General features: G+C 44.3%; 1 protein-coding gene across 2 annotated transcripts in view; it reads right to left on the bottom strand.

Moving 5' to 3' along the window:
- The window catches only part of SRGAP1 (SLIT-ROBO Rho GTPase activating protein 1), a 275,029-nt gene extending 262,988 nt beyond the window's left edge, over positions 1-12,041 (bottom strand). For both annotated transcript variants that reach the window (XM_006769612.2, XM_006769613.2), the window contains exon 1: positions 11,705-12,041. In XM_006769612.2, coding sequence (XP_006769675.1) covers positions 11,705-11,771 — 67 coding nt within the window. In that variant the 5' untranslated portion in view covers positions 11,772-12,041. The remainder of the gene's footprint in view (positions 1-11,704) is intronic.
- Positions 12,042-12,050: the final 9 nt, after the last annotated feature.

Below are 12,050 nucleotides of genomic sequence, written 5' to 3'. Positions count from 1 at the left end.
GGGCCCGCAGCCTGGCGCGGGGGGGGTGGGGGGGGGCACAGCCTCAGGTCCCCCATCAAGCCCTGCCAGGTGGGGGGGCACAGCCTCAGGTCCTCCGGCCTGGCACTGGGGTGGAGGGCACGGCCTGAGGACCCCTGTCAAGCCCTGCCAGGGAGGGGTGCAGCCTGAGGTTCCCCATCAAGCCCCACTGGGCAAGGGGCTTCCCGTCAGAGTCTGGGGCACGCCGTGGGACCTAGAGTCAAGAACCTGCCCACCACCTGAATGCACTTCGAAAACGCAGGAGACCCAGATCCGATCAGCCCCAGCCCCATCAAGACCCTCCAGGCAGGCGGCACAGCCTCAGGTCCCGCAGCCTGGCGCTGGGGGGGTGGGGGGGGGCACAGCCTCAGGTCCCCCATCAAGCCCTGCCAGGTGGGGGGGCACAGCCTCAGGTCCTCCGGCCTGGCACTGGGGGGGAGGGCACGGCCTGAGGACCCCTGTCAAGCCCTGCCAGGGAGGGGTGCAGCCTGAGGTTCCCCATCAAGCCCCACTGGGCAAGGGGCTTGGCCTGAGGTCCCCTGTCAAGCCCTGTGGGGCAGGGGGTGAGGGGGGGTGCGGTCTGAGGTCTCCCAGCCTGGTGCTGGGGCAAGGGGCATATCCCCCGTCAAGCCCTGTGGGGCAGGGGGTGAGGGGGTGTGTGGCCTGAGGTCTTCTGGCCTGGTGCCGGGGCAGGGGGCGCAGCCTGAGGTCTCTCGCCCCAGCCAGGCGCCATGCAGCCTCAGGTCCCTGCTGTCTGGTCATGACGTTATAGAGTCCTGGCTTATTTGCATATTCCTCTATTATATAGATAGATAATACAATGATGAAAGGTTTAATTCTGGAGTGCAAAGATAGTTTAATATTAGGAAAGCTATATCTATTATTCATCATATTAACAGGCTAAAAAAGAAAAAATACTGTGAAGTGCAAGAGATTTTACTTAACCTGATAAAAAGTATCTATAATAAACCAAAAACAAGCATTAGCCTTTAAGGGGAAAGTCTAAAAGCATTCCCTTTATATCCAGAAGTAAAAGAAGAAGGAAAAAAAAGCCAATGTCACCACTTTTTTTAACTTTGTACTCAAAATTCTACCTATGGCAAAAAATTTTTAAAAAGTAAAAAACTCAAAATAAATAAAGCCAAAATGTTTGGAAGGAGGAAATGATTGTCTTTATTTGCAAAGAAGTTTTAGAAAAAAATTTGTTTAACTATTAGAAATAATAATAGACAAGCAAAGTGGTTGGACATAAGACCAATATGTAGAATAAATGACATTTCTGTACACCAGAAACAATTAAAAAACAACTTAAAAAAATATCTCATGATCATTAGCAATAAAAATTAATTATAACATATCTAACAAAAACATAAGGAATATAAAACTTTACAGTGAAATATTTTAAAAATTAATGAACAGAAATATTCGTATTCATGGGTAGGAAGATTATCATATAGATGCCAATTCTCTTCTAACTGACTTATAATTTCATGCAGGCTCAATCAAAATGCCAATAAGTTTTCCATGGAAGGAAAACCTGATTCTAAAATATACTTGGAAAAGAAAAAACCAAGATCATAAAGAAACTTCGGAAAGAGAATAAAGAAAGAAGATTTGGCCTACCAGATATAAAGACTTAATATAAAGCTATAGTAATTAAGATAATGTAATATTGGTGTAAGAATCTATAACTTAACCTATGAAACACAATAGAGTGTCCAGAGATAAACTCATGCATATATGAAATTTGGTCAGGACACAAGTAGCTAGAAGATCACTTCTTAAAAGAAGGGACTAGTTAACAAATGGAACTAAAAAAATGTGGTCGTCCATATGAAAAATAAATCCCCCTGGTTCACAATATGAAAAACAAACCAGATGAATTAAAAACTTAAATGACAAAAGCAAAATATTCACACACACACACACACACACACACACACACACACGCACACACACACTGTTGGCTGAACTCAAAGCAGAGAAAAACCAAAGTGTATCATTGAGTTGTAAGTAAACAAGAAGCTTGACATGGTCCTGTGGACAAATCAATTATCAGGAGGTTCAATCCAAGACTAAATTTTCCTTGGATTTACTTTGCCCCACCCCATCCTGAGGGTGAAGCTCAAAGTGAGATTCCTGCGTTAAACCAGGAAACCTCAAGGGGCGGGTATACCATGGTCCGAAAAGACAGGAAGTACAACCTATGCTAAGCAGGAGAACTCACAGGAACTTCCTCCTGCCTTCTGCTATGCATTACAGCTCGGTGTGTACATATAAAGCCCAGTCCAGCCACAACAGTGACCTGCACACCATTAGCAATCAGTGACTGCCGGATGCTGTTACGATTATTGTAAACTTTTGGCTTCATGGAACATCTGAGTTGGGGAAAATGACATTTTTCTTTTACTTGTCAAATGATAAATTAGACGGAGGGCTGACTAGGTTTCCTCCTCATGCTGAAATCCCACCACCGGATATGGCAGGCATGCACATGGCATCACTCTGTGTCCATTTAGCTTGTCATAACCATAGTCTCTTTTTTAAAAAAATAATTATTGTGAGATACTTCCCCATTCTTCAAAAACCATTGTTAATGACTGCGTAATGATCTCTGTACACAAGTTAGTCAACCATTCCCTGGTGGAATTTCATTAACCATTCCCCACTGTCTGACATTTAGATTGCTTCCAGCTTTGTGACTTTCTAAAGAAGTTATACACAATTTGAATTCAGTTTAATTTTGTGGCGATACGTCATTGAACACACTAGATAATTCTGAATGTCCACCAGGTTAATTTATACTATTGATAGTAAAAAAAAAAATGGGAGAAGCACTGCTAAGGGAGTCACGTAATATAGAGTCAGGAGCGTACTAGGGAAGCGGGCCTGTGCACATCTTATGCCTCAGTTCTCAGAGCTGCTATTAAGTTGTTAAAACTGTTGCTAAATTCAGCTCAGGGCCCAACCATAAACATCTTGGAACAACTGCTACCTAAACATATATGGATTTTACTTCCTTTTTTTTTGTTGTTGTTAATCCTTGCCCAAGGATATTTTTCCGTTGATTTTTAGAGAGAGTGGAAGGGAGGGGGAGAGGTGGAGAGAGAGAAACATCAATGTGAGAGAGTCACTTGGTTGCTTCCCACACACACCCTGACCCCAGCCAGGGATCAGAGCCTGCAACCGGGGTACGTGCCCTTGACCAGAATTGAACCCAGGACTCTTCAGTCCACGGGCCAACACTATCTATTGAGCCAAACCAGCTATGGCTTTTCTTGCTTTTTGTAGTTTTCGCCTCCCTAGTTTGTATACTGGAACTAACCAATCCCTGTTAACCTAGTCAGCAATCCTTCATTTGCATTAAAGAATTTCATTTTGTGGGTTTTGCCTTTATAAACCCTGCCTTTCCTTGTTCTCTCCAGAGAGCATTTTGAGTTGCTACCTGAATGTGTCTCTTGGATTTAAATCCTTTAAGACCTCAATTAAACTTTTAATTTGTTTTACAGCTCCAAATTTTTATTGGTTAACCCTATAAAGAAATACTAATCCAAAACTATTATTCTATTCATTCAATAATCTATGTATATAAAAGGCTAAGTGACCATCCAACCGGTAGGTATGATGCACACTGACCACCAGGGGGCAGATGCTCAACACAGGAGCTGCTGAGCTGCAGTGACTTGGCAGCAGTGGTTCTCGGGTGATGCACGCCAGAACCAGAGAGGAGGGAGCCCGATTCCTCGCGGAGCCACACGATTCCACCTGCGGAGGGACCCTGCTCACTCCACAGACGCCCTTCGAGCCACAGTGCCACCCCAGGTGTGCTGGCCAGGTAGGGACTGGTGGGAGGTTGGCTCCAGGGTGTGTCCGGTCCATCTCACCTAGTCCCACCCCACTGGCCACCTTCTAATTAATTTCATTTCAATGTGCACAAATCTGTGCACCGGGTCACTAGTGTTTAATAAAGCCCTGTACCAGGAGATAACATAGGTAATTTTTCAAATTGTTCTTGATTGATTGATTTTTTTGAGAGAGGGAGGAAGGGTGGGAAGGACCAGGGCGTGGGGAGGGAGAAAGAGAGAAAGAGAGAGAAATATTGATTTGTTGTTTCACTTATTTATGCATTCATTGCTTGATTCTTGCATGTTCCCTGACTGGGGATTAAACCTGCAATCACCAACTGAGCTACCCAGCCAGGGTATATAGATAACTTTTAATATCAAAGTGCTATTGGTTATATGTCAATTATATCTCAATAAAGCTGAAAAAATCCTTTTTAAAAAATATGTTTTCATCGATTTCAGAGAGGAAGAAAGAGACAGAAACAATGATAACAGAGAATCATTGACCGGCTGCCTCCTGCAGGCCCCCTACTGAGGATCAAGCCTGCAACCTGGGCATGTGCCCTAACTGGGAATTGAGCCATGACCTCCTGGTTCATGTGCTGACACTCAACCACTGATCCACACCAGCCTGGCCAAAGTGCTTTCTAATGAAGCAGAAGCAAATAAGCAGTTATAAGTGAAAATTTCATTTCTATATTGATTTTCAAAGAAAATCTTTTTCTCAAGACCATGAAATGAAGTCAGTGACTTTATCTGATGTCATGAGAATTCTTTACACCATGGGTAAGTAAAATCCATTGACTGGGCTTCAATTTTCCATATAGCATTGCTGAACAAAGATAACGTTTAAAACAAAAGTTATAAGCTAACACATGGTGGCTTAGGAATGTGCTTTTAGGCTCTGTTACTTATACTAAGATAAAAAAAAAAAAAGACACAATATAAAATCCACCTTATAAGGGGCTGGGAGTCAGAATGTAACAAAAGCAGAGATGTAAAGAAAACCAAAATTAAACAGAGAACTACTAATTTTTATTGACTGTTTATTATGTGCAAAGCCTGTTGTAAATGCTTTCCACAAATCACCTCCCTGAAGCCTCATAAAGACAAAAAGGCAAGTATTATTACTAACCCCATTTTACAAATGAAGAAATTGACTCTTAGAGGTCACACATCTAATTAGTGGCAGGGCTGCATGGCTCACACCAACGTTTCTGCTCTTAAACACTATGTTCCACTCTTTCTCATCTCAAGATATCAACTGGATATTCAATAAACAAGAAACTAGGACCAACAAATAAAAACACCTTCAAAGAACCAACAAAATCTCTTCAAGTAACTGTCTCTAATCTCAATGTCTGCCTTCAAACTACTAAAACAAAAATAGATGGAGTGATCAGACATACTCCCACGTCTTTATTCTAATTCTTAGATGTCTGAATTAAAGTGAAAATGGGTAGCATGAATGAAACTAGGGTCTGTCTGGTCAATCCACAAAGTAAACTCTCAAATCGGAACCAGAGTTGAGAGTGTGTGGCTCCTAAGCTGGACCACACAGCACATAGCACAGGAGTGAGCACAACCATCTCCACGGTCAGAGCTGAGGTTTACTCCCAACCCTCGCTGTGTTTCAGGACACGCTTTTGCTCAAAAATTTCTCCAAAACTATCCTATCTAATACAGAAGGAATATGCTAATTGACCCTCACACCATCGCAAAGATGGTGGCGCCCACAGCCAATAAGGAGGGAATATGCTAATGGACTGCCCCGTCCTCAAAGATGATGACACCCACAGCCACAAGATGGTGGCACTCGGTCCCCTCAGCCCCGCCTTGCTGCATGCCTGCCTCCAGAGTCCCCCAGTCCTCTTAGCCCCCCAGCCACCCAGGGCCGCCCGAGGGGCAGGTAACTAGGACCGGCCAAGGCTTGAGTTGCCGGCAGTGGCAGCAGGAGAGATGTGATGGGACGTCGCCTTCCCCTGATCGCCGGGTCGCCCCCCGCCCCTGAGGGCTCCCGGACTGTGAGAGGCCAGGCTGAGGGATGCCCCCTCCAGTGCACGAATTTTCATGCACCGGTTCCTTAATATTTTCTGAACTCCATCTAACTAATCAGGTTTTCTGGGCAACATAAGAGAGCTTATTGCAATGGCTGCAATCAGCTTGATCAAAATACCAAGCAAGTTGGATCTGTACCAGCCGTGGGCAAACTACGGCCCGCGGGCCGGATCGGCTGTTCTATCCGGCCCGCGGAGCCGAAAGAGCGGAGGGTTCTCTTGCTCTCCCCTCCGCTCCTTCACCAGCAGCAGTGTTAACATGTATTAGTTCACACAAACACTCCATCCATGCTTTTGTTCCGGCCCTCCGGTCCAGTTTAAGAACCCATTGTGGCCCTCGGGTCAAAAAGTTTGCCCACCCCTGATCTGTACGTATTCACCACTGTCTGTCTTGATCTGAAGGCCAGCATGTGAAACTGCTGCTTGGGCACTGTGGTTTCTTAAAAGGATCTTGGTTGAAAAGCAATGTAGTTACAGTTCATCAATTTCATTAACTGCTGCTCACAGACCAGAGTTGCTAATCTCTCTTCGGTCCAGCTATGATTCCTTCAACGAATATGAAGTCTGAATATATACCTGCATGAATAGGTCAGTGTTCTATCTACTTCTGCTCTACTTGTGAGGAATCTGAAAGAAAACCCCTGCTACTGGAAAGCAGGTGAGCTGGGTTCGTCCCTAGTAGTTAACTGTGTAACTTGGTAATTATGCCTCAGAATTACACATTAATAATGTGGAATAGAAAACAGCAACAATTTAAATGAGAGTAGGACAGGAAATGTTCAAAGTCGCTCCTAGCTATAAAGTTTTAATTCGTCATTTAAATTGTTGCCATTTTCTATTCCACATAGATGCAAGAACATTAGATGTACACATAGATTCCGTATAAATGCTAATGGCACTTTTACTTTCCCTGTTAAAGTCTATTGCATGACATGGGGTCATTTTAAATTGAACTGGCATTTGCTCATGTTCCATCTGCTACCAAAACGGACTGTTTTGTAATCCAGGCAGCAGAGTAGTCGAAGAACAACAGATTGTCTTGGCATTTCCTGTACATGTGGCACGTAGATGAGTATGAGATTATTCCTAGGAAAACACTGCAAATAATAGCTGTCAAGTCTTAGCAACTAACAACTAGCATTATTAAAAGCAAACACAACTGCCCATCCATGCATCCCACCTCTTGAAATAGTTTTTGATTCTTTGGGTTCCCATATACGAACTGGAATTTTTTTATATGTGCTCCACACTATTTTGGTTGCAGAATTCAAAAATTACATAGATCACTAACACCCACAGATGGTCCCCAAATCTCCGGTGAGCCAATTGTTAACACTCTTTTCCACTGCTAAGCTTTTTGCCAGAGATGCTAACAAGTAGCATAGTCAAATGGTTTGCGTTTCATACACTTTTCCAGTCATGCTTTTTAAGGGCCTGTACAAACAAGACATTAATTTCTCTAGATTCTAAATCTTTGGGAAGCTGACCAACATGCATAAAATGGTCAGTCTTTTTCTTCCTCTATATAGACACATATGTATATACACATAACTGAGTGAAGTAGTTATGCAAATAATAATAATAATACAACCTTGAGAGTATTTGCTTAGGAAGTTTTCAATATTCAGTATTTTTGGAAGTGTCAATGAAGTACTGATGGGGTGGTCATAACATCTGGCCAGTCATAATAATCTGGCCACTCAATGTATATATACACTAGAGGCCTGGTGCACGAAATTTGTGTACTGGGGGCGGGGGGAAGGGGTCCCTCAGCCTGGCCTGCGCCCTCTTGCAGTCCAGGAGCCCTTGGGGGATGTCCGACTGCTGCCGCAGAGGCAGGAGAGGATCGTGCCACTGCTGCTGCGCTCACCAGCCTTGAGCCCAGCTCAGGGCTTCTGGCTGAGCGGCACTCCCCCTGTGGGAGCATATTGACCACAAGGGGGCAGCTCCTGCATTGAGCATCTGCACCCTGATTATCAGTGTGTGTCATGGCGACCAGTCCTTCAGCCGTTCAGTCAATTTGCATACTAGCCTTTTATTATATAGGATGTATATGTATATGTATATATATATTTAATTTTTTAATCCTCAATGGAGGAATGAGGATTTTTTTCCATTGAATTTTCTTTTAGAGAGCGAAGGGAGGTGGAGGAAGAGAGAGAGAAGAGAGAGAAACATCGATGTGAGAAAGACAATTGACTGGTTGCCTCCCACACATGCCCTGACCAGGAGCAGGGATAGGATCTTTAACCCGAGTACCTGCCCTTGACTGGAAATCAAACCCACAACTCTCCAGTGCCCCGGCTGACACTCTAACCACTGAACACACCAGCCATGGCTATTCTATTCTTTAACTACTTGTATGAGTCCCACTTCTCCTCTTAAAATTCTTTTCTGAACATGGTTTTATTATGTTTATGTATTCTCTATTGATCTACATTTTAATTCCCTGAGTACTCAATACACAGTGTTTGTGAATTCATTATGAAAAAAAAGCGAAAGCAAAGATAATTCTCCCCAACACATGGCAGCTGAGAGAAAATGCAAAATGGCATGAAAATTTTACTAGGTGATTAATACGAACTGACATGACATCTTTGATTAGACTCAAGGACCCTTAGGATGAGAGTGTCCAAACTCCTTATCTTACAGAGAAGACGGAAGCTAAATGACTTGCCCAATATGATACATCTAACTAGATACATTTATAATCTTACACATAAAATTATACATTATCACCTAGGATAGTTCTTTTCACGGTTGACAAGAGCTCCATAAAATCTGTTCCCAAAACATGTGCAGACAGCCACAGTGGCAAAATCCCACATCTGGAGTCATTCCTTTAGATCAAAACATTATATCAGAAATTCTGAAATAAATGCAACTGTTTTAGGGAAATGAGAGCGTATAAGAAAAAACACACATAATAAAAAAAGACTTTTGAAATCACTCATATACCCAATATCTGGGAGGCCAATATCTGTGGCTTTATTCATTGGGAACAGACCTACATCTTCTCCAACACAGCCAAGTTTTCCTTCGGCAATACATAGGCCACATTTCTTTTGTTTTTCATCAGATGAAATAACTGGCTAGAATTAAAAGAGCTGGCTGTTCGAAAAACACATACTGTATCTTTAAACACCGGATTAGCACTCTGGTAGGGTAAGACACTGAGCCTGAAAGGACTCAGGAAATTAAACAGGAAATCGGAGTCCTGACTCTCATGCTATCCTTACTAAAGAACCTACTCTCACTGTAGAACAGGGGACCTCATGCACTATTTAACCATCATTTCTCTCCCACTCTCTTCTTGATTTTGCATACAAGTACAGTTGAATTTGTGCCATTAAATGTGTGCATGGTCTGACTTCACAGTATTCCCCCTACTCCCATATTTGCATATGGATATAATGATCTGGGTTAGAGGACATGCAAGTGTTGCAGGAGAGGTAATTCAAGTCTGCTCACAGGTCCTCATGAGAAGGGCAGGTCAAGTGCAGTAAAGAGTCATAAAGCGGCCTGAGGACTCCAGGGTGTGTATCAGTTAGGGTTGAAGGGAATAGAGGAAAGATCACTTTTTGTGGGATAGAATTTGTTCCAAAAATAATCTCCACCATGTTCATACACACATTTTAAACACTGCAACACCTCCCATTTGATTGCTTTTTTAAAAAAATATATTTTATTGATTTTTTACAGAGAGGAAGGGAGAGAGATAGAGAGTTAGAAACATCGATGAGAGAGAGAAACATCGATCAGCTGCCTCGTGCACATCTCCTACTGGGGATGTGCCCGCAACCCAGGTACATGCCCTTGACCGGAATTGAACCTGGGACCTTTCAGTCTGCAGGCCGACGCTCTATCCACTGAGCCAAACCGGTTTCGGCTTGATTGCTTTTTAATTAGTGTAGAGGGTCTATACTCTCAAGCACAGAAGTAACCATATAACTATAGAATTCATACTCTGAAAGAAATTAATCATGAGAATATTTTTCAGATAAGAACTTGGTCATGGACAAATGGCCTTAGAGCAGAAATAACTAAGCCAATACTAGGAAATACATCCAGAGGGAAAGCCAGACTGCCACCCATGGAGGACCTGCCACCAAGAGCCATGTGGAACACTGCACAGAGGAATAGTGATTATGAACAGGCGTTCTACCCTAGAATGAAAGGGCTTACGCTGTGCTGGACTCATTAAGAAAAGGAATGGCTCAGTGGGTACAGCGTGGGCCTGCGGATTGAAGGGTCCCAGGTTCAATTCTGGTCAGGGACACATGCCAGGGTTGCGGGCTCGTGCAGGAGGCAGCCAATCAATGATTCTCTCTCATCATTGATGTTTCTATCTCTCTCTCCCTCTTCCTTCCTCTCTGAAATCAATAAAAAATATATTTTTTTAAAAAGAAAAGAAAAGAAAGGATGTGCTTACTACCAAGTTTTCCTGTCTCTAAAGAAATAATTACTTCTCTGCTAATAAAACGTCCAGGTCAATGGAACCAGGTCCTATAAGTATAAATTATCTGAATTACAAGCGGATAAAAATCTTCCCGAGCCATGTTTAGCTTAACTCCATTGCAGGGGTCAGCAGAAAGGAAACCGGAGCCCCTGGGCTGGTACACCGTGCGCCTGGCGTCAGGCTGAGCTGGTCCAGACCCACACTCAGGTGATAGGTCCTTTCCCAGGACGCCAGGCATTTTCACAACTTGACCACACAAAAGAACACCCGAGGCAAGTACAGGAACCTTTCCTAAGACTGTAGCTGTACAAACACAGGTGTCTACAGAGCAATTTTAATGAACTTTGCATTGAATATTCCATTGAATATTGCAATGCTCTTGCATTGAAAGAGCAGTAGGTACCTCCACACTTCATCCATTGTCTCAATAGAGAAAGCTACCCTGAGAGACCACAAAAGAGGCGGGGGGGGGGGGGGGGGGGGACAATAAACATCTATGTTTATGAAACACTTCAACGGCAACACAAAATACTTGTTCTAGAGAGAAAATCTCTCTCCCTCAAACCACAAAAGCACGTAAAAATGTTCAGTCAACCTTAAGTAGGTTCCTTCATTAGTTGACAATGTAAGTGTAAACTACTGAAATATTCAAATCTTCATTTCACATGCAAGTGGCTTCCAGCAAATGATAAAGCAATATTCCTATTCCCGTGTGAGGGTGAAAGATGGCAGTGAGGATTCTGGCCCTCTGGAAAGGAGGAGTCGGATCTACTGGTGAGTCCTTGCTTGGCTGAACTGCCAGGCTCCCAGGGAGTTGTTTTATAAAGGGGGCCTCGCCCTAATACATGAAGAGTGAACAGTGTCAATGTCAAAACTGCCTGCACCCAGTGAAGCTCTAGACCACTTGGTGTCCTGACTTCAAGAAAACGACTCCTATAAAAACAAATTGTGGTGTGACAATGGCATCCTTTTAAAAGAATAATAGGGATCATGATGACGGGGAGAACTGGGCAGGAACCGCTGGTGCTGCCTGCCGCCCATGTAAGTTGCCCAGTGGAAGGCGGTGGTTAAGTTAAAGCCCTTTAGGAGGTGCGCGCTGGCAGCCAGGGAAAACCACCGGGTTCCCAGCTCCCGGGGGTTTGACGGGGCTCGGATTGGGACTGGGATTGTCTTGTGCGACGAAGCCCCCGGTGGCTCGGCCAGGCGCTCGAAGTGTCCCTCGCAACCTCCCTCCGACGCAGACCCCAAGTTAGAAATGCAACTCCCCGAGAGCACAATGACGAGAAGGCACACAAAAGGAGCGAGGCGGCCGCTCCCATCCTTACCTTTGACTTGACTTTCGTACTCGGCTATGATCTCTTTGTCCTTTTTGAATCTGCTCGGGGTGGACATTATCCAGCTGTTGTGGGTTTGCTTTCAATGGGCAAGTTCGGTTCGGTTAGGTGGTCACAAACCAGTCCCCTTGGAGAGGCGGAGAGTTGAGCTCCCACACGCCGGGAACCCAGAGGCAGCACAGCACCGGCAGGCGGTAGAGGAGAGGCGGGAGAGGCGGAAAAAGGGAGCGAGCCGAGCACTAGATTAACCCGGGCGCCGGCACCATGCTCCCGGGTCGAGCAGCCGTCGGTGATCCGGAGGGTGCCCGGGGCTGGGGGCCGGAGAGGCCAGGCGGGC

Source organism: Myotis davidii, unplaced genomic scaffold (genome assembly GCF_000327345.1).
Source record: "Myotis davidii unplaced genomic scaffold, ASM32734v1 scaffold523, whole genome shotgun sequence".
Classification (NCBI taxonomy): domain Eukaryota; kingdom Metazoa; phylum Chordata; class Mammalia; order Chiroptera; family Vespertilionidae; genus Myotis; species Myotis davidii.
The sequence above is the reverse complement of the archived record's forward strand: the minus strand, read 5'-3'. Positions and strand labels throughout refer to the sequence as shown.